The following is a 22,290-nucleotide window of genomic DNA, read 5'->3' as shown; positions in this document are numbered from 1 at the left end:
GGCGCTCTGTGACCGCGCTGATCTACTTTGCTGTCATAGAGTGGCATCAGATAGATCGTGTTCTTCCTCAGTTTGGAGGGGTACAGGCCCCTCCGCGTCCCGCCTTGAACATCGACTTTTTGATGTCCAAGGACGGGAGAGGCGGCGATCGATGGTTCCCCTCTTCCATGCCGAAGTGGCATGCATACTGGGACGCTCGTCAGGACAGTGTATTGAGGTTCGATGTTGTTGCCGACCCTGGACCGTCTCATCAGTTCCTTCAGTGGTGGAGTCAGCATGGGAAGAGGTTCCTGGCACCGGACACTCAGCTGGGGGATCCGAGATCAGTTCCTATACCAGTTGAGGCCTCACAGCGGGGTCCGGGGCGTGTGCCTGACATGGATCCTCCGGATGACGTGCCTGACAGGCGCAGGGTTGAGAGGAGGATGGGTGTAGGGACACGGAGGAGCCAGCGTCAGTGGAGGTGGCCGGATCATACGGCGAGGAGTGGTTCTGACCATGGGGACGACGATGACGACCAGCCTGGCCACGTTGGAGGATGCACACACGATGGAGGTACTAGTACACACGATGGCGGTCATGGAGGTAAGTGGTATGGCACAGGGCTCGGTGACGGGGCTGACACTGGTGACGCTGGACCTGGACCTGGATCGGGCCCGCTTGGAGATTACTTCGTTAGTGTGCCAGCGGATGATCAGGCTGAGCAGGGTGGTACACCTTAGCGCATATCAGGATCACAGTGGGCAGACTTTGTTGGGTCAGACTCGTTTGTTGGAGACTTCGGGAGTCCACGCTTCCTAGATGAGATCACCGCCATCATGCAGGGTGAGGTGACCCCCCGCAGAGCTGGCCAGACCTCAGGGATCCAGGCCCCCTTAGATGTTGATCTGAACGAGCCTCCATCCTCATCCGCTGGTCAGCAGTTTCGTCTTGGAGGTACCCCTACATCCGCCTTCACCGCTGCATCAGAGTCTATCGCAGCATCGTCTGCAGCACCGTTGCGTGTTGCACCACCAGTACAGCCTGCTCCGCAGGAGGATGAGGATGAGATAGAGGATGAGGAGCCGCTTGTCCGTCGAGGTCAGAGGGCACGGATAGCACGTCGCTGTGGTACTGGTTCGCACCTGTTTAGATGAGTCACATTTCATGTATTTGGTTTCCTCTATTCCAGTCATGTATGATAGTTAGGTGTAGTTTTCTTGTTATGTAGTGCTCTGTTTATGTCTGTTTATGTATTAAATGAAACATGATAAGGTATAATGATTTCGTTTAGTTATTAAAATGAGGATCAACGAGTCCTGTAGCATAACGTGTAATGGAAGACAACATATTCATTACTACTCACAAATACCAAAGTTCAATGCATTAATCTCAACAAGTTAGATACGCAGTCAAGCAATGCATCTAACAAGACAATTTAAATGTAAATAACACTAACAATAACATCATGGAAACTAATTTCGCCCTGTCTGAGACGATCCTACTACCTGTGGGCATCTACGTCTAGTGTGTCCGGGTTGGCGACAAAGGCCACACCGTTTTGGCCTGTTTGGATCTGCCTCATCCATATTCGTCCGTATCCTTGTGGATCTAGGCCTCCCCTCTCTCGCACGCCTTCTGTTTGGGTCCGGAATCACCGTGGGCCCATCGTAGGGTGGCCAGTAGCCCTCCGGGATTGGAGGTGTGAATCCCATCCAATAGACATTGAACACCGAGCTAATCTGATAGACGCTGTGAACATAGGAGCTCCAACTCACACGTGCGTAGGCACAACATGCAAGTGCGTGCTGACACGGGAAATGAAGCGCCTGAAAGTACCCACAGTCACATGTCCGGGAGGCAAGCGATACTCGGTAAGTACCCAATGAGAAAGTACCAGTCGGAGTGGTCTCCGCTACGGTGAACTCGGAGTTATCACGGTCATACAACGTCACAGTGAAGCACCTGGCCGTCTTCAAGTTGGCCTCGATACACTTCACCAAATGCTGACTGAACTGCTGTCCGGTGCCCATCTGGGCCTCAGCCTCTCGCCCCTTGCGAACAAAGAGTTCGGCCAGCCTGCCATATGTTGCCTTAACCAGGGATGCTACAGGAAGATTTCTTACACCCTTGAGGATTGAGTTCACACACTCGGAGATATTCGTCGTCATGTGACCGAATCTCCTCCCCTCATCGCGATGCTGCGTCCACAAGGAGTAATCAATACGGTTCGCCCACTCACACATCGCCGGGTCTTCAGACCGCAGTATATCAAACCAGTAATCAAACTCAACCTCAGTCTTCGCGTACGCTGCATTCACGAGAAGCCTCCTAGCGTCTTTGCCCTTGAAGGTAAGGGCGAAATTAGCCGCTACGTGTCGTATGCAGAATGCACGGTACGCAGATGGTGGTAACCAACCTCCGTCCGGGGCCTCAAGCGCAGACTTGATGCCGTTGTGCCTATCCGATATAACCAGCAGACCGGGCTGCGGGGTCACGTGCTGCCGAAGGTGCGAGAGAAAGAATGTCCACGACTCCGCATTCTCACCCTCTACTAGTGCGAATGCGACAGGTAGAATGTTGGAGTTCCCGTCCTGTGCAATCGCAATGAGCAACGTTCCCCCATACTTACCATATAGATGTGTGCCGTCAATGCTGACTAGCGGCTTGCAATGCCGGAATGCCTCGATGCACGGAGGGAAAGTCCAGAAAAGTCTGTGGAAATAAGCTTGAGAGTCGTCCACCTGTCCTCCAACTATAACCGAGCTCGTCCTGAGGACCGCAACAGTACCAGGCATCGTCAGCTGGACACCCAACACCCACCTAGGTATCTCGCTGTATGACTCATCCCAGTCACCGTAGATGAGGCCAACGGCCTTCTGCTTCGCCATCCAAACCCTCCTGTAAGTCGGCCTAAAACCAAAATGCGCTGCCGTGGCGTTCAGGAGCACCTTGATGCTAACCGATGCGTCAGCCCTAACCATTGGCATAATGAACGCCGAAATCACAGAATGATCCAAACTTCTGTGATCACTTGATATGGATGTGGCTAGGCAAGTGTGAGGGCCATTGTACCGTTTGACCTCCCAAATGCCCTTGCGCTTCCGGAGACTGAGCCGAATCAACCATGTGCACCCATTCCCGAACTCGGAACACTTGCCCACATACCGGCGGTGATCGGACTCCACCACCTTGTACTGTACCCCTCGCCGGATGCTGTAAGTCTTCACACTTAACAGGGCCTCATCTTTATCCTGGAATTGCTGACCAACTTGGAACTCTGTGAGACCAGCATTCCCTTCCGCATCTCTAGCTCCGAATCCAACAGGGTGCCCTAGCGCACCCTCATGCGTCATGGCGTCCAGGTCCAGCGAAGAAAAATATGGTGGATACTGCTGTGTGCCAGAGCTAGAACCACCGCCAGCCAATGCAGGCCCAGCCGCTACAACCTCGTCCCCGCTATCATCCTCAATCGTTTCGGGCTCAACGTCGTCCTCATCAGGATCACCCAATTCTCCGTCTCCGACGCCAACCGGTGGAACGCCGTGTAAAGCGTTTGGCAGAACATCAAAGGATCCTACCTCGTCGCGGACGCCGTCATTCAAATCAACAGCAAATGACGGAGAGGCGACAAGTTGGGCCGCTGGCTCGTAAACTGGGACGGAGGAAGAAGCCACAGCAGCCATCGAACTGGAGCCAGCTGCAGTGGCTACATTGGCGGTATTCCGGTTCGAACCACCTGAGCTGGATACCACATCAACCAGCTTTGCCAGCAACTCTGGTGTGCGGACCTCCGGAAACTGCCTCCGACAAAGAAACATGACTTGGAGGTCCTCATCACTACCAATCGTGAGACAATCATACTTCACCGTATCGTGCAGGATCGTGACTGGAATGCGATAGAAAAACTTCTTAATCCGCTTCGCACCTTCCAGGCCAAGTTTCATCAGCACAGCTCTAACCAGGTCATCATAGCTTGTCGTTCGATTCACCACAATATAGAGAGGATTCTTATCTGTGAACTTCACTCCGGACCGAGTTTTCCTCTTGATGGATCCTCTGTGGTGTACTAAAACAGCAAAACTCTCCTCTTCACTAGCCATCTTAAGTCCTCTAATGAGAGCAAATCACGTTTACAGCGTTTATATAGAGCTCTGACTCCTACTAATTCGAACTAACCTGGTTCGAACCATGATACATGTAATTCGAACCAGGCTGGTTCGAATTATAACAATCAACCTCTCTTTGGTTCGAACTAACCTGGTTCGAACCATGATACATGTAATTCGAACCAGCCTGGTTCGAATTACTTCAGTCGACCACTCTCCCCATAATTCGAACCAACGTGGTTCGATTTATTACACTAGACTAATCTCCACATAATTCGAACTCAACCGGTTCGAATTACATGCTCTCCTGGTTCGAACCTGACCGGTTCGAATTATTCACATTTTTTTAGTAGTAGTTCGAACCAATATGGTTCGAATTACTTGCTAATAGAGTTCGAACCTTGTTGGTTCGATTTATATAAAAATGCCTCTTGGCTTATTGCTGAAACAAATTTCTGTTTGGCGTATTTTGGTTAAACTTTTCTGCATGTGGCTTAATATGGTTTTTTGCCCTAAAAATTTGGTAATAACTCAACACCAATTATTTACCAGCGTATTGTTTGAAAGTTGTTATATGATGGTGGATGTCTTTTTTAACCTAGATTAATTATTACATTTTTTTTATATATTGTGTATTATTTTAATAATATATAATTTTAAGGATTTATTGTTATCAATGAATTATTGAATATATAAAACTGAATTTAAATTTTTACACTTTTTAAGCAAATTAGTAAATTATTCACTAGACGAAAATTTTTAACTTTTTTGTGATTTACATTAGGGTTAAATACGATTTTGATCTTAAGGTGTAGACCGAAAATTTTTTTGTCTCCAACCTATTTTTGCATATAAAATCGTCACTAAAATTTAACTTAGTTTTAAAATTGTCTTTTTTACTTAAATTTTAAATTTTATTACCAAATCACTCCTAACTAAAAAAATTATAAAAAAAAGGAAAAAGAGAACGGACGAGAGGGAGAAAGAGAATCACGGGAGGGGGGAAGAGAAGAAGAAAAAGAGGAAAGGGAATGACGACAACAACAACGCCAATAGATCTGTGGAGAGGACGTTTGTCGCGTCGCCGTTCTGCTCCTCCTCGCAAGCTTGCCGCTCGCCGCATTTACCCTCATCAAATCCACATTCACTAAATCCATTGCCACGCCAAAGCCCTCACCTTCCCTCCTCAACACTTCTACTTCTTCTTCCGCCGCACTTTCAAAGCAAAGTCTCGTATTTTCTCTAATTCAATTAATAAAGGAACCACTTTTTAGAATACTTGTTTTTCATTTTGATTCAGTGTTCAATCTTTTTTATTTTTGTATATTTTTAAATTATTTTACAGGTTAGTTTTTCAGCTGAAGTGTGTGTAGTCCCTACTTTCACTGCACTCGGTGGTGTCTTTGGCGCGCTTGATGTCTTGCCTCAGCGTTGATTCGAGGAGCTCAAGATCGTTGTCTCAGGGTATCCTCTGCAATGCCAACCCCGGAGTTTGATAAAAATACTCCAAATTTATTTTTCTATTTCATATCTGTAAGCAACTTTTTTGTTTTCTTGCAAGGTTTAGTGGGTGGGACAAGTATCTCCAATCTCAGACACAACTTGTTGCATCATTTCATTCTTCTATTTCTAATTCTATTGTTGTTGTTGATTCTTCTGCTTCTGTTGCCTATTATTGTTGTTCTTTCAAGTTAAGAAAGATGGTGATTGTTTCTCTCCTTTTTTTTTTTCTTCTTTTTTGCTATTACTGCTAGTTGAAATGAATTGTGTTTTGATTTTTTTATATTTACTAGTTAAAATTCTATTGTCGCTGTTGAAATTCTAGTTGACGAAGAAAAAAAAGAAGAAGGGATACTGCTGTGATGAGAAGAAAAAGAAGAATAGAATCTGAGTATTTTGGTAAAGAAGTAGAATGATATTTTAGTTCGAATAACGATTTTAAAATGAAGTTAAATCTTAAAAATAATTTTGTATGCAAAAAAAAATTGAAAACGAAAAAAAATTTCAACCTATACTTGAACCAAAATTATACTTCACCCTTTACATTACATAAAATATTTTTTGTTATTTTTTTTATTCTTTTACTATTTTGTTTCTCATTTTTTTAACGATCATACATTCGTAATCACTTTATAAGAGAATCAATAATTTATTTCTCCTATATATATATATATATATATATATATATATATATATATATATATATTATTGTATTATTTTCTTTTTAACTATTTTACAATTTAAAAAATGCACTTTATAAAAATTGAAACAATATAGCTCTGATTTTTTTTTAAAAAAAATAATGTTCTACATATTTGTGAAGTTTAAACATTTTATCACAGGTTTAATTTAAAATATATTCCTAAAAGAAAAATTAAGGTTGAAGAAGATTAACCTTGAAAAAATTTGAGCGAGCATTAGCTCTATTTTTAACACTAAACATTTTTTGTATCAACTTCAACTATTTCTACATTTGTGTGTTATAAACTTTTGATTATAACAGGCTAAATCATAAAAAATGCATTGGAATTATTTTGTTATTATAAAAAATATTTTTAAATTTTATTATTAAAAAAATAATTTTAAATAATTTAAAAATATATAAAAAATACACTCTTATAAATTAAGATCTTTTATATTAACAAAAAATAAAAATATTTTTTTATATTTTTAATAATTTAAAAATACTTTTGCCAACATTAAAATAATTCGGAACAGTGTTTTTGGTTTACCCAATATTATTATTTATTAACTTATTAAGTGATGCAACCCATTCAAAGTAGTGAAGAGTGGCTATTTGTGCGTATTTTCATTTTAATCTTTATTTTGTAAATGAAAATATTTTCACATCTCGAAGTCACACTTGGCGCACAATCAATCACTTACATTTGCAGTTTGCACAATCCGAGTGCCGAATTCCGAAATCGAAGCATTAGGGTTAGGGTTCAAAAATTTCAGCGAGCTCAATGGCGGAGGAATCCAACAACACACTCAACAATCCTGCTGTTGCCACCGCCGGCGGCGGCGGAGGAGGAGATTCGCTGACGGAAGAGATATCCGAGAAGCTTCACTCTCACCATTCCTCTTCTTCTTCTTCGGATTCCGATTCCGAAAAACGTGCTTCTTCACCCGTCAAGGACGCCCGTGTTTTCCGCCTTTTCGGAAGAGAGAAGCCTCTTCATTCCGTTTTCGGCGCTGGAAAACGTAACTCTTTCTCTCTCTTGAATGCTACTAATTTTTGTTAAAAAAATATATATTTTTATTGCTCTTGTTTCTTTTTGTGGCCCCTGAAAATAGTGGGATGTTGTCAATTTTTTTTTTTAATTATAATTATGTTACTTTCATGACACTATTTTCTTTTTCCAGCTGTGACCTGTGAGCTTTTACTGTCTCTTTTTTTTATTTGATCATGTCGTGTTAATATCTGCATATTTTGAATTTGAGAATTTATGTTTAATTTATATATACGGATGCTAGAGAGTAAGAATTTGAGCGAGTTGTTAAAGAGAAGATAATCAAAATGGAGAACTTGTATACAGTTATGGGTTCTAGAGGGACCAAGAAAAGAAGCTGCCTTCGTATTTTTATGCTGCTATGTTCTTATGACTCTTTATTGTTAATTATTGGTTGCAGCTGCTGATGTGTTGTTGTGGAGGAACAAGAAGATATCTGCCGGTTTACTCGGCGGAGCCACTGCCGTTTGGGTCCTTTTCGAGTTGCTCGAGTTCCACCTCCTTACTCTAGTGTGTCACATATCAATACTATTGCTAGCAATTCTGTTCTTGTGGTCCAATGTCCATACTTTTATCCACAAGTAAGTTCATGTTCTTAAAGTCTATGTTGTTTTTAACTTAGCAATTTGGATTTGATGATGGAATATCAAATGATGATATATTGTAGAGCTCTGCCTCGCATCCCTCAAGTTCATCTTCCTGAGGAGCCGTTTCTGCAAGTTGTGTCTGCATTGCGAATCGAAATCAACCGGGGACTCACCAGTCTGCGAGATATTGCTTCTGGAAGAGATTTGAAGAAATTTCTCGTTGTATGTTGCTTTCTAGCATCTTATGTTGCTTTCTAGCATCTAATACATGCTGCTTTGCTTTAATAATTAAATGGATGCCTAAATTTAGTACGTTGAGGATTCGATTGTGGATACTATGTTAGGTTATTGCTGGCTTATGGATTCTATCAATCGTGGGGAGCTGGGGAAATTTCCTCACATTATTCTACATAAGTAAGAGCAATTAGTACTTCAGTTAATTACATCAATTTCTTCTTTCTAGTAAGAAATCTCATTTTAATTTGCTTATTTTCTCTTGTTGAACAGCCTTTGTTTTGTTGCACACGGTTCCGGTCTTGTATGAGAAATACGAGGATAAGATAGACCCATTTGCTGAGAAGGCAACCATTAAGATTAAAAAGCAGTATTCTCTGTTTGATGCCAAGGTCTTGAGTAAGATCCCTAGGGGTCCTTTTAAGGGTAAGAAATTAGATTAGTAAATCGAAACATCAGAAAGATAAAAAGGGCTCTACTTGTTTATAGGTTGCCAGAGCCTCGTTTCTATGTATCAGATACCACCCTTTATCATGTCCGGGATGGGTTTTAGGTGGTTGTAATAAAGTGTAAAGGGTTTATCTTAACTTCAAGTAGTTCCTAACAGTGCAAGCATAGGGGTCTTGCTGGCTTCTACTATGTGTCTTGACTTGTAAAATTTCAATAATTTCCACTGTAAGGTAAAAGTAATAGTATGCTCCCTTTTTTTTTTCTTGGTTTACCAGAAATATAGTGTGTGATGTTAGCTGTTGTTTATACCTTAGCCCCAAAAATGGTGGAAAGGTTCTAATTCACTAGTAATTACAACTTTACAAGCCAGGCCAAATAAGATAGCTGGTAGTAATAAGCTGTGTACTACATAGAATTTACATCAATTTTCCCAAGTTCCACATTACGCAAGAGAATCCAATCTATGTAACCTTTTTGTGAATAAAATAAAATACATTCATTATAATGAAAGAATTAATTGAACAAGGCATGCCTAAAATTTAATGATGACCTCTATACCTGTGATTCATTTTGACAAAACGAATTTATACTTAGTATCTAGTGAACGGTTTTGAACTAGGAGTTTTGCTATCTGATGATGTAAGAGGAACAGTGGAGAACTCGGAACCATTTTCGTCAGATTGATGAAAATATCCACGAGGCAGAGGACTTTTGTTATTAATGGATGAATTATATGGCGATGTATCAGTGCTGAACCTCTGATTAGAAAATGGTGAAGCAGCAGAATTAGTATTTGAACTTGTATCTTGCGAATCTTCCATGGATGTACCTGTAGTTCCAGCTGACTCCCTCTTCTCTCTTTCTTCAGTCTCCTTGAGAAGAAAATCAACCCACAAATCCGCAAAGGACTGAAAGGGAAGAGTAAAAGCACTTATTAGTAATCAAAACAAATAATCAAAATATAGAAGTCTGGTTAGAAGTGACGGTGAATAATTCTCTTTTGGTACAAGATTTAGAAGTTACCTGGTTATCAGAACCCACATTCGCAGCTGATTCAGCCGAAACTCCTCCCAATATACCTCCAACCAGGTGGCCAGGCAGCCCAAGAACTCCCCGGACAACACCTTTTCCTGGACCTTGCTGAGCACTGCCTATCCTTTGCTTGTCCTCTTCAGAGAATCCCAGCATGCGAACCATTAGATCCAATACCTGCCCCAATGTCAAATTTTAAGAAAGTGGAGTACATGATAACCTTGTGCACTGAATTGAGCCTTACAACAACTTAAAACGAAACTCGTATCCAATTCTTCAAAACCCTAATACTTGCATGGTATTTATTTTTTCATAGATATCTCCTAAATAAAATTAATAAACTAAATACTAATTTGCATGATGAATCTAATTGATGGAAGTATAATTTGAAGATTTCCATACCTCTTTGCTGTGATTTCTTTGAAAATATGTTACAAGTAACTTTATAACAATGCGCCTGTATGAATAAAACTTAGATTAGTATGTTGATTTACTCTCTCAAAAGGAAGCAGGCCAATCCTACTACACAAGTCTAAATTGAAACCCGTTACAACTTTTCAAGAAGGAAATTTTGCAAAACTAAGAATAGATACAAGAAAACATAGCCAAGAGTGTCTTCAAAAGAACAAATCCCTGCTTATCCAAACAATACTTTAAAGAAGCGTACTAACCTGTCAACGAGAAAATCAGAATCCACTGACATTCTATTTAGCCGTGTCATACTCTGCTCAAGAGCTCGTCTCAATTTGGCATTGTCTTCCTCTAGTTTACTTACTCTACTTCTCCATTCTGATTGTACCTTCTCAGATTGAGAAAGCTTGGCTAAAATTTCTTCTTTTTCACCCCTCAATACATTGGCTTTCGAATCTGCATCCTGTCAATATGGCTAATTAGAGACACCAAGTAGTTAAAGAGAAAAATAAAAGAAAACAAAATTTGAATAAGATTAAACAGAGTAGTCCCTTAAAAAAATTTTACAACCTATTCTAAAGTGAAACACATTGTAAGAAAGTGTTTCCATCTAGAGTGAAAGATGTTTAGAGAGAGAGAGAGAGAGAGATCTGTACTTTCAACAGCTGAGAAAGCCTAGCTGTTTCTTCTCTTGCATGAGCCAACACTTCCTCTAAATGTTCCTGAAAAAACAAATTGACAGTGGATATAAGCTTACTCGATGAGCTTACTCGATGCAACAATAGACATACAGATAATAAAGATACTCAGAAAGAGGAAGTTAAAGGGAACATTAACAACTCAAATTATGTTTGTTATGTGAATAGAGACAACCTTAGCTTCAATTTCAGCATAATACTGTCCAAGAGCTGTCTGTAGATTTAAAAGTTCCATATTCTTAGCACATATTGTGCTCATACAGTTGGTAAGCTTTTTGTTCAGGTCATCGATGATTTCCCTGGACTTTAGAATTTCATTGTTGTTTTCCATCTTCAGTTTCTCCTGGCTTGAAGTTGCTTCCTTCAGAGTTCTCTCAAGATTTGATATTTGTGCCCTTAAATAATTGTTGTTATCACGTAAATCTTCAATGATTTTGCTATCCTCATCCATTTTTTCTGATTCTTCCGATTCCTAGACAACACAGCAATGTTAACATCTTTGACTCAACCACACAAGTGATATGTGAAATTCATCTGGATGTATGCAATTTTAGTTCATTCTCTTGGACAGTTAAGGGGGAAATATATTATGTGACTGACAATTTATGAGATCAAACACAGATAAAAAATAATGAGCAGATCATTTGGTTCTTAAATGACATCATGCTCAATCATCCTTTATTCCAAAATTAATGGGCAAATAAATGAAACCTTTTCTAACAAATGTTGTTTAAGGCGGGTTAATTCTTGTACGGCTTTGTCCCTCTGCTTTTGTGTTTCCTTCAAATCTTTACTTAGCTTTTCTATGGACCTTTCCATGTCTTCTTCTTCTGGAAAACTTTTGGATGGGTCTGATGTCTGTTAACAGAAGGGAGAAAAAAAACAAAAATAGAGAAGATAATGATTATTGACATGATTATTAATGCACAACTGGAAAACTAAGTATTGCTATTAAATACTGACATCACTGCTAATGCCTGCATCCTTGTTCTGAAACTGGGAAGCATCAGATGACATTTTCCCAGTGAAAGACGCCCTGCTTGTTTTAAGTGCAGCTTCAAGTTCATTCTTTTCCATCTAATAATAATAACATAGGGTATATTAGAGTGCATTCTGAAATGCGATATCAAAAATCATTATCAATTTGAGTGATAATATGGTGGAAAATCTTTATGACAGAATGTATTAGGATACAGTAAAAATATCAATCAACCTGAAGAGCAGTGTTTTCCTTCTCTAAAGTTTGGATTAATCTCTTCAAGGTGTCCACAGCTTCAACTGGTTCTTCATCTTCGCGTCTAGTTAGCTCCAGTTGCAGAAGTTTTACTTCCGATACTCTCTCATTCAATTCATCACGCAATTTGCTCATCTCCTGTGTTGTCTGCCAAGCAACAAAAATAATTCAGCTCATAATTTTGCAAACTACCATAAAACCAGCTTCTAGATTCCTCGAAAAGACATAACCTACTACCCAATAATACAATTAAAATTATCAACAAAATGATCAGATTATTCCTTCCCAGTTTGAATAATGATTTGGAGATTTTGAAGAATTGGAAATTGACATACCAAACTACACAGAAATTGAAGTATAACTATACTTTAGTTTGATAATATAGGCCTATTGATTATGCCAAAAGCTCCTACAGCTTGTAAATTCTCTCAATAATAAACATACATGATTTGTTTCCTCAGGAAGCTTCTAACATAGAAGATGTAGTGTTTTAGCAGCATGATCATAAAAAAAATTTCTATTGTTTACAAACTTACTTTTTCTCTTTCCAACTTTGATAATTTAAGCTCATCCTGGAAAGACTTGTTCAATTTCTGTTCCTCTGAAATCGAAAGAAAGAACATGATAGTTAGCAATTATTTAGTTTACACTCCCAAAATGTGACAAAATCTAATAGATACTGAAGTGCTGAATATAGACCCTGGTATTTTAGTTGAATGTTTGCCAATTTATTGCGCTCTTGCTCCAATTCCAACTTTAATTTTTGTATCTCACGAGTATGTAGAACAGCTGCTGTGGGGCTATGTTTTTCCTCTGTCAAATCTGCAAGCTCCTAGAAGTCATTCATACATCTGTTGTCAAGTTCATTCATCACTAAAAATAACAATATCATGAATTCTAAAAAAATAAAATAAATCAAATTAACCAAACAAAGAAAAGTTTTCTAACAACAAAAACATTAAACAAAATAAAATAAAGGGCAATCCAGTGCACAAGCATCCTACGTTAATACAGGATTCTAGGAAGGGTGCACCCAAAAGCAAAATAAAATAAATAATATTTTTTCTAAAAAAAGGAAAAAAATCAAAAGCTATTTTCATTGAAGAAAATGATTAAATATACTTGATCAAAGATTTGGGCAAGACATATTAATGAATGCCACCTAATGGTCAATCTTCCTAAGTTGAGGCATTCTTTAAAAAAAACCATAATCTAAGGCATCATTACCTTCTCTGTTACTTGTAAGTTTGAATGTTTTGAAGTCATCTTACTTTGAATGGCATCGGGATCCAAAGCAGACATGGATCCATTGTTTGCAGCATAGTGATTTTTAATATGAGGTGTGTATCTATGCTGCCTATTTGAAGATTGGTCACCATTTCCCTGCACAAATATTTATAAGTAATGAGTAGTCAATAAATCCTTAGTTATTGTCAGCATAAATGTGACATATAGCAAAATTCTATCAACTACATCACAATAGGATGTACGGGGTTTACAACTTTACATACTTTCATGTGATGAAGTACTTACAGCATGGGTAAAATATTTTACAAGACAGACACTAAATTTCCTTTAATAGAAATTTCATTAGAATACTAGTTAACCTTGATCATGTATGTGCCATTTGAAGATGCTGGACTCTTAGGCTCCGAGTTCTGTTTTAATGAGGTATTTTCTTTACCTAACCTAATAATCTGATCCTGTGACATAAAAATAGTTAGAGGGTTAAAACTCATGTGGAGCAATAAAAAAAAAAATCTGCACTTGATTGTTGAACAAATTGAAAAAATTGACTCAGGTACGAAGATGATGAAAAACTAATAGCCAGCCATACTTCTTTTTCTTTTAATAGAGCTGCATAATTAACTGATAGCGCTTTAATTTCTGCCTCTGATGCTTGAAGCCTCTTGATTTCTGCTTTGTATTGTTCTATCTGCAAGAAATTTTAAAATGACATCTTTGACCAAACTACTTACCAAAATCAACTACAGTATTCAATGGGAGAATTGTAATGCACAAACTCTTAATGCATTACACTTGTAATATATAAATTTCATTAAAAAGAAAATCTCTAGATTAAATATTAAGCTCCATGAAGCCAGCACCAAGAATAGGCAATTTAATCCTACTAGCTCAGTCATCAATACACAATCTTTGAAAAGGTGGCAGAGCCAATATATCATTAGCAATCACTTATAATCATTAACATTCCCATCCTTACAATGATAAAAAATCAAAACCGCCTTAATAAGCAATAAACAAACAAAAACTAAGCCTATCATTATAGGTACTCATAGAACTCTAAATAAGAACATAGAAGAGCCACGGGATGTATAAATTGCATTACATGTATGCCTAAATTCACAATACTCTCATGCTCATAACAAACTTCTTCACTACTTCAAACAAGCTGTGATAGATAAAACTATTATCAAGACACCAAGTAAATATTGATTGAGATGGCCCTCTTGGTAAGATGTAGGCGATCCGTAAGTACCCTATGTAAGCCCTCACTGAGCCCTAAGGCATACACTGTCCTACAATCTAGATGCACTGACACTGCCGAACCTGCCTAAATTGTTATGTAACCAAAAAATCTACTGACTGAAAAAAAAAAATCCAACAAAAAGATGTCTACACCTCATGACCTAGGACATGCAAGGATCATGAATAAGTCAATTTGATCCTTCGAAAATTCAACGAATCAATTTGGTAGATCCTAACGTGAATCAAGTTGGTCTTAAGTCCTAACCTTAACTTCCCGATAACGTCTCACTGATAACCGCTGTAGTGCGAGGGAAAATTTGCCTCAGGTCACGTTCTTAACGGTGACTCGCCGGCACAAAAAGTTAATAGAAGGACCAACGGTATATTTTAGGAATCAAATTGAAGCATTGAACATTAACCCGATACATTACTATTTGTAATTTTCAATCATCTTTCGATGGTGGAATTATTATGCAGTAACTTCCAGAACTGATTATACATATTATGCATTTACACACACTGCTAAATACATACAATTTCAAGTAATATATATAAAAGTATAAAACCATCACAAAACCTTATCCTAAAACTAAATTTATTGAATAAGAGTTGAAAGCAAAACGCAAAAAGCACAGAATTAAAAAGGAGCTTACCTCAGAAGCAGAGTGAGGATCCGTTGTTACATTGGAAAGCGGCGACCTAGGAACCGGAGATTTGGAGTGCGCGAAGCTGTGAGAGTTCCGGCGATCGGAGACGGAAGAGTGGTTGTTGTTGTCGGCGGCGGCGGCGGGGGATCTGTAGGAGGAGAAAAAGACGGCGTTGTCGTCTTCGTCTTCATCGTCGTGAACATCGAGGGCAATCTTGTTGAGATTTTCCTTCAAATTAGCAATGGTTCCCCACATGATTTCAGAATTGAGTAGAACCAGATTACCAGATTGAGATTTTGATTTCGAATCGGTGATTGTTGTTGTTGTTGGTTGGTGTTGAATCTGTGATTAGGTGTAGACGCACCCACTGTAAACTATGGTAGATCTCTTTCTTTCTCACACGCCTGGGAAGTGAGAATCTCTCTGTTCTTCGTTTTTGTTGCCACAATGTTTTCGAACTCCGTTGTCTCTCCATACATCTGAGTATTTTATTTAAATAATAAATAAAAAAAACTTATGTTGAGAAATCAAAATCGAATAAGATTTTTAGTTATTTTTTTTTTTAAAGATTTTATAAAAAGTGAAAACAATTTTATGTTTGAATATTTTATTTAAAATTTTTTTATTTATCAATTATATTTGAGTATAATAATATAAAAATATTTTTTTATATATTTATTATGTAAAAAATATTTTTAAAAATTTTTTTTTAAATATAAATTATAATTTTTTAAAAAAATATTATTTTTTAATATTTTTATTTTTACTATTAAAAATTTATCAAATATATTAAAAAATAAAAAAATATTTTTTTTATCAACATAACGAAATCCAACAAATATTTCTTGTTTTTCTGGTTGATCAAGTAAATATAAATAAGTTTTTTATTTTCAATTTATTTGGAAATTTTTTAAAAAAAATTATGGAAAAAATTCATTAAGTAAAAGAAGGATAAAAAATAGAAAATGGAGATGCGGGGTATCGATCCCCGTACCTCTCGCATGCTAAGCGAGCGCTCTACCATCTGAGCTACATCCCCACATGCTTGAAGTGCTCCAAGTAACCATTAATACAAATTCATATTAGTAACCAGTTTTTGTGTAACTTAATTATCACTATTACTTATGATGGAGCATCAAATTAGAGATGCTAATGTAAAATTTCAATCTCCCACACTACATAGAAATTACCCACTATTATTTTGACTTTAACCTCTATATTTTTCCTTGACCTGAAAAACTATCTGGTTTCCTTACATTCTTCCAATTGTGTGTATTGTGTAAATGTACAGTGAGTGACATAGAAAAATAAGACGAAACTATGCCCACATTATTATTAATACTCCATTGCAAAACTTGTTTTAATTTTAGGGTGAAATATATTTGTTATTATCCTAACGTTTATAATTTTTTTTAAATATTTTTAACATTAAATTTTATTTAACGTTATCCTTAATATTTTAGATTTATTTAATTTTATCCTTAAAATTTTAGATTTGTGTCAAAATTATTTTTAAAAATTTTAAATTTTGTTTGTAATATTTTATATGGAATTAATGTCTAAAAAAATAATTTTAACATAAATTGAAAACGTTAAGATAAAATTAAATACAATTAAATATTAAGAATATTTTTTTAAAAAATTGCAGAAAAAAATACTTTACTATTAATTTTATTGAGTAAATAGTCAAATTGGTCCCCGAAAGATAGCCCGATCTCCAAACGAGTCCCCGTAAGAAAAAGATCATAAAAATTATCCCCAAAAAATTTAAAATTGGTTACGTTAGTCCTTCCGTCAAATGTTTGAATAATGGCGTGAACATATACTGACCTGGCCGTTAGTGTGACACGTCAGCAAAGGCTTAAACGGCGTCGTTTTCGTTGCTCCCCGTTACAACGCTTGGGTTTTCATCCCTGTTTCGTATTCTCTCTCTAGTTGCATCCTTCTTCTGAAAAGAATGAACCCCTGCAATCCCTTCGTCTTAGTTGTTTCCTCCAGGAAGACGAAGCATTGAACGGCGACGACCAGGCTTGACCGATGACGACAGTGTGCTGGAGTTGTTGGTGACCGGTTTGCGACGACGTTGGTCAACCGAAAAGGGCACTCCATCACCTTGCGTGAGAGGTAGGTTAACTTTCTTTTCTTATTTTGTGAGAGTGATTGTGGTTTTATCTCCTGATCAATGTGGTTGTATTATCGTTGAAAATCCATTGTTACTGTTTGCAATGTTAGGGTTTAGGAGAATGTGTTAAGGCTTAGGGCTTTGGTGATTATCCATGATATGACCCTATTTTTGGATTCTTGAGAACGTTGTTTGTGCTCTGTGTAGCTGCATGTGTGTGTGTTAGATTCATTTTGGGAGTTGATGTTGAATATGCTTTGCCTCTCCATGAAAAAAATTTGCATCAGTTGTATGTGTTGCTGTTTTGGTTTCAGATGGAAGGTCCCCCAATGACCTTTGTATTTCACCATAGTGGGAAGTTCCAAACAGATGAATCAGGCTATCTGTGTTATGAACCAGATAATACTGAAGTATTAATGGGTGTAGATTCAGACACTCTAGACATTTTCTTTGTGAAGGGATACTACAAGGAGTTGGGATATGCTGTGATGAACAATTGCTTGTGGAAAGTTCCTGGAACGCTGCTGGATAATGGGTTGAGGAAGCTAGAAAATGACACTGATCTGTTGGAATTGGTTAAGAATTGCAGGAGGAATCATCACCTCATCAACATCTATTTTGAGCATGTAGTGTCTAAGCCACACGTGGTTGACTGCATGAGCGAGGATGATGATGAAGTACTTTGTTTGCCAACCATCCCTGAAGAAGCAGAGAAACTGAACAAGGACCACAATGATGCAATGTCCTAAGATTACTGTAAGACAACAAAAAAATTACCTAAGCCAAAAAGAACCAAAACTCAGCCCACTCCTAAGGCCACTCCTTAGCCCACACCTAAGCCTACAAAAAAATCACCTAAGCCAAAAAGAGCCAAAACTCAACCCACTTCTAAGGCCACTCCTTAGCCCACACCTAAGCCTACTCCTTAGCCCACACCTAAGCCTACTCCTCAGCCCACACCTAAGCCCACTCCTCAGCCCACACCTGAGCCAACTCCAACCTGCAGGAGAAAGCAAGGATGATGCAATTGCAGCTTGCAGCTGTTCAACAACCACAACCTGCACCTGGTCCAGAAGCAGAAAAGGAAGTAGCAGTAGCTGCTCCAGATGAACAGACTGAAAATTCCTGTTACTTAGCATGCTCAGCTTTCACTGACACAACAATCCCAAACCTCAACCAATGTCACTCAGGTAATCTTCTAAAGAGTTTTAATTTGAGCATTGGTTACTTGTAGCTATTTTTGATTTCAGACAATGATGATAACTGTTTGATGCAGACTAGAAAAAGAGGAAGGCCTCCAAAACTCCATGTCACCAGGGCCAGGGCAAAGGAAAATGCCTCTCCAGGAGCAGTTATTGTATCTGCTGAAACCATCAAGGGTAGCAGCTCTGCAACAGCCAAGAAACTTGCCAGCTTCATGACATTTGTTCCAACTCCGGGTTTCAAACCTCCCAGAAAAAAAGACATGGAATGACTTCAAGACTTGAAGACATAAAATATAGGGCATTTAGTATCTGTTATTTTGTCGGGGCTAAATTTTACCATTTATAAACAATGTGGTAGTTGTGGTATCTTCAATAGCCCTGTTTTTTATATAGCCCTTTATGGTATAATGCTTTCAACTGTCAGCTACTACCTTTTGGATTATTATCATGTTAAAACAATGTTGTTATTTGAATCTGAGACAATGGAAACTAGTACACCATTGGTGATGTTATGATGTTATGCTATTTCTACTTCACTTAATTTTAATTCTGCTTATTCTGATTTGCTTACATTATGTTATGATCAACAACAATGTTGCATGTAAATAACCTTTTTACTACTAAAGAAACATGAACATACAAGGTTTTCACAATAACAGAAAACTGTCAAGGTTCACAGCATCATCCTTTTCACCTTTTCACAGTAACTGCTTCACTTCCCACTAAAGAACATACACATAATCATAAAAACCACAATCACAACTATTAATCCAAAATACAGTTGCAGCCTAAGTGCTTTTACTTCAGCTTCTAAGGTCATCATTCTCCAAGATATGTTATGGTTCAACAAAGCAGCATCACTCTTCATTTGTGCATCAGTTTTAACTTCTCCTAAGTGCTCTAATTCTTCATACTCGTCGTCCTCAGCCCACCTAAAGTAATTGCAGTGGCTGCCCTTCTGCACAACATCAGGGTACCAAAATGTCAAAATCCAACTCAAATAATTTGAAGTTTCAAGAAGACTACATTGATAACTCACCCGGTATCTTGGACAAGTATGGAACAATCTATCGGGATTTTCTCTTGTCCCAGACTTCTTGATCACTGTCTTCAGCCCACAAAAGCAAACTTGGTCGGAGTTCTTCCTCCGCCACCGCAGCGAAGAGCTCGAGGCATAGCTTTCGTGTGATTGCGACACTTGTCGACTGCGACCCCCACCTACGCTACCCATCGTGCAATCGGTCATGAATTTTCGGCCTCTGCAGAATCAATCTCAAGCTGCAGCAACAATGGCAATTTAAAACGAAGAGGTGATTAGGGTTTACAGACCTAGGACTAATTTGACATACATATGGAAACATATCTTGTTACCAGCCACTCTGCGCCAAGCTGGCATGCTGATATGCCACACTGATAGCCACATAAGCAATAGTTAACGGCGTCACTGACAGAATTCATGGAACGTTGACAGAAGAACTAACGTTACCAATTTTAAATTTTTTGGGGACAATTTTTACTATCTTTTTCTTACGGGACTCGTTTGGAGATCGGGCTATCTTTCGGGGACCAATTTGACTATTTACTCTAATTTTATTATTACACGATTAGTCTAACAATACAATTCATTTTCATCGTATTAAACTATTAATACATGTATGAGATTATATGTGGTTTAATTACTCTACAGGTCCCTATAATTTTACCGAATTTTCAATTAGTTCCCTATATTTTTTTTTCTTTTCAATTGGGTCCCTAAACGTTAATTTTTTTAATTTAGTCCCTACCGTGACAAAACCGTTTGAGATAACAGAATATTCCATTCAAAAATCGAATATTCTCCTAATTAGGTTGGAATTACTAATTGAATCCACCCTTTTTTTAAAATACCAAAACTAACCCTTAGTATTTGGTCCCAAAAGTGTAGAACCCTAGCCATGGCATTTCTCCTCTGTTCATTGTCGTCGTCGTCCATCTGCGTCATTGTCGTCGTCGTCCTTGTCAGCGTGAGCGTCCATCGTCGTCGTCGTCGTCCGTCGTCCTTGGTCTGCGCTGTACTGCTCTGCGCTAGTCGTGCGTCTGCTCTGCTCTGCTCAGCACCGGTGGTGTGTCGCTTTCGTCGCGTTCCCTCGCCGCGCACCACGCCTCGCCTGGCCGCACCTTGCCTTGCTGTTCTGTTCTTCGGGTATCGATGTTGATGGTTGAATCTTCAAGAAAGGCCCTATTCTAATCTCAGGTTCGTTGGGGAGCTATGGAGCTTATTTGGCTTATGGGTCAAAGAACAGGTGAGATCTTCAAAGGAGTGATATCAAGTATTTAAGAATTAGCTGTAATTACTGTTTACTTGTGGTGTTTGTTATATTTTCTTATTTTCTATGCAGCCATTTAATTGATCAACATAGTTAATGTTATTCTAGATATGATGATATTCCATCTTTGCTTCTTCATCTTGGCGTCCCATTTTAATCTCTTATTATTATTCTTGATAAGTGAAAGAGTTTTTCTGTTACATTAGTTTAACTTGCTTTTATTCAGTGTTACCTTGAGTTACCAAAACCATTGATATATGAACAGAAGAATTGAAATTGTTTGTATAGAAGTTCTGCTATATGTTCAATCTAAGACATTTCAAAACAGAATACATTGACTTTAGAGGGAAATAACCTATCATATTTGTAGTTTATGTTCCAAAAATAAAATATTTTATGACAATATTTCTTCATGAATAATTTGACTCTCACATGTATGATTAGTATATTTATTTGATCCTTTGCAGCCTAATATATGTACAAACTGCAGGTACCGGGATAAAAAATTAGGAAAATGTTACTTGTACAATAAAATTCAGTTTTTATTCAGCCTTTAAATTTAATATTTTATTATTTTAATTTTTTAATTAATCATATTTCTTATTTTTAAAGAATCACTCTTATTTTAAATACTTATCATCGTAAAATTTGTAACCACTTGCAATACATTAATTTTTTGCAAATCAAACCATAAAACTCGCAACAACTTTTCGTGTACTAATTTTTAAAAAATCAGTGAAGTTTTCAAAATGAATTAAACTCACTTCAATTTTTTTTATTCAAAACATTCAAAACTCATGTCAAAAACACATCTAAAATTAAATAAATAACAGAAACACATTTAAAATTGTTACGGCCTGGCCCAAGATCCCCACGGGTCGACCCGACCCGAGCTCCACCCGGCCCGGCTACGCACCCTTCAACCAACCCGGACACGCGTCCTGTACGGCTCGCACGCAGCTATGGGACAGTGCCCTTGAAGATATGGGCCTATCTCCATAAGGGGCCCACTACTGACATGTATATAAGGGGAAGACTGGCTCTTCCCCCGAGGTACGTCACATTTTCTACGCCACCCCTTTTTCCGCCTGCACATTGTCTGACAAAAGCGTCGGAGTGTCTTTGCAGGTGGCACCCCCCTCTCTACACGAAGTACTCGGGACCTCGCATCCATCCGGCCGGAGAATCGTGACCTGATGAGCCCCTTCCATCACTCAAAATCTTGACCCGAACCGTCCGGTAACCGAGATACCGAACATTGGCGCCGTCTGTGGGGACTCGTCCATGGACTTCGTGCTAGTCCAAACTGGGACAGGCTGCGAGGCCGCGCCCCCCGTGCCTGGGGGAGGCGCCGTTGCGACGAAAACTCGACAACAACAGAGGTCGCCTCCAAGGGACACGACGCAAACTCACGAAAGACGCCCCTTCGGAGGGACTGGCGACAACCACGCCAGGATAATGCAAGAGCTACGCCACAGGATGCAAGACTTGGAACGCAGGCTAGCGGACAGAGAACACGACCAACGCACTCTGGAGCAAAGCCCCACCAGTTC

The 22,290-nt window shown here is 38.6% G+C and overlaps 3 protein-coding genes and 1 non-coding gene across 4 annotated transcripts; 1 reads left to right on the top strand and 3 right to left on the bottom strand.

Moving 5' to 3' along the window:
* The first annotated feature begins 6,789 nt into the window (after positions 1–6,789).
* LOC107635108 (reticulon-like protein B3) lies at positions 6,790–8,870 on the top strand. The gene is made up of 5 exons (XM_016338480.3): positions 6,790–7,292; positions 7,722–7,902; positions 7,989–8,130; positions 8,253–8,322; positions 8,416–8,870. Exons 1-5 carry the CDS (start codon positions 7,055–7,057, stop codon positions 8,583–8,585), a joined length of 801 nt encoding a protein of 266 aa, XP_016193966.1. The 5' UTR covers positions 6,790–7,054; the 3' UTR covers positions 8,586–8,870.
* A 45-nt stretch (positions 8,871–8,915) lies between these two features.
* On the bottom strand, positions 8,916–15,605 carry LOC107635107 (golgin candidate 3). Its single transcript, XM_016338479.3, has 15 exons — positions 15,111–15,605; positions 13,805–13,903; positions 13,575–13,670; positions 13,195–13,350; positions 12,667–12,799; positions 12,504–12,568; positions 11,947–12,114; positions 11,697–11,810; positions 11,445–11,591; positions 10,909–11,205; positions 10,692–10,757; positions 10,296–10,498; positions 10,027–10,081; positions 9,616–9,801; positions 8,916–9,500 (listed from the first exon to the last, which is right to left on the bottom strand). Exons 1-15 carry the CDS (start codon positions 15,357–15,359, stop codon positions 9,183–9,185), a joined length of 2,352 nt encoding a protein of 783 aa, XP_016193965.1. The 5' UTR covers positions 15,360–15,605; the 3' UTR covers positions 8,916–9,182.
* A 465-nt stretch (positions 15,606–16,070) lies between these two features.
* TRNAA-AGC (transfer RNA alanine (anticodon AGC)) lies at positions 16,071–16,143 on the bottom strand. The gene has a single exon. It is a non-coding gene; the product is annotated as a tRNA-Ala (tRNA).
* Positions 16,144–19,143: 3,000 nt separating this feature from the next.
* On the bottom strand, positions 19,144–19,662 carry LOC148569390 (uncharacterized). The gene is made up of 2 exons (XM_088483722.1): positions 19,471–19,662; positions 19,144–19,389 (listed from the first exon to the last, which is right to left on the bottom strand). The coding sequence occupies exons 1-2, from the start codon at positions 19,660–19,662 to the stop codon at positions 19,144–19,146; spliced, it is 438 nt and encodes a 145-aa protein (XP_088339848.1).
* Between the last annotated feature and the right edge of the window lie 2,628 nt (positions 19,663–22,290).

The sequence above is a fragment of the Arachis ipaensis genome, chromosome B4 (genome assembly GCF_059453495.1).
Source record: "Arachis ipaensis isolate K30076 ecotype BB chromosome B4, ASM5945349v1, whole genome shotgun sequence".
Taxonomy (NCBI): Eukaryota; Viridiplantae; Streptophyta; class Magnoliopsida; order Fabales; family Fabaceae; genus Arachis; species Arachis ipaensis.
Note: the sequence above shows the minus strand (reverse complement) of the source record. Positions and strands in the feature narration are given on the sequence as shown.

Bases quoted from the DNA above. Each gene is read 5' to 3' on its own strand.
- LOC107635108 (XM_016338480.3), top strand. From the start codon at position 7,055: ATGGCGGAGGAATCCAACAACACACTCAACAATCCTGCTGTTGCCACC. The intron at 8,131-8,252 runs GTATGTTGCTTT...ATACTATGTTAG, and splicing joins ATTTGAAGAAATTTCTCGTT to GTTATTGCTGGCTTATGGAT. The intron at 8,323-8,415 runs GTAAGAGCAATT...CTTGTTGAACAG, and splicing joins CCTCACATTATTCTACATAA to CCTTTGTTTTGTTGCACACG.
- LOC107635107 (XM_016338479.3), bottom strand. From the start codon at position 15,359: ATGTGGGGAACCATTGCTAATTTGAAGGAAAATCTCAACAAGATTGCC. The intron at 12,569-12,666 runs GTCTATATTCAG...TTTCGATTTCAG, and splicing joins CATTCAACTAAAATACCAGG to AGGAACAGAAATTGAACAAG. The intron at 9,501-9,615 runs GTAACTTCTAAA...CTTCCCTTTCAG, and splicing joins ATGTGGGTTCTGATAACCAG to TCCTTTGCGGATTTGTGGGT.
- LOC148569390 (XM_088483722.1), bottom strand. From the start codon at position 19,662: ATGGGTAGCGTAGGTGGGGGTCGCAGTCGACAAGTGTCGCAATCACAC. The intron at 19,390-19,470 runs GTGAGTTATCAA...GATGTTGTGCAG, and splicing joins ATACTTGTCCAAGATACCGG to AAGGGCAGCCACTGCAATTA.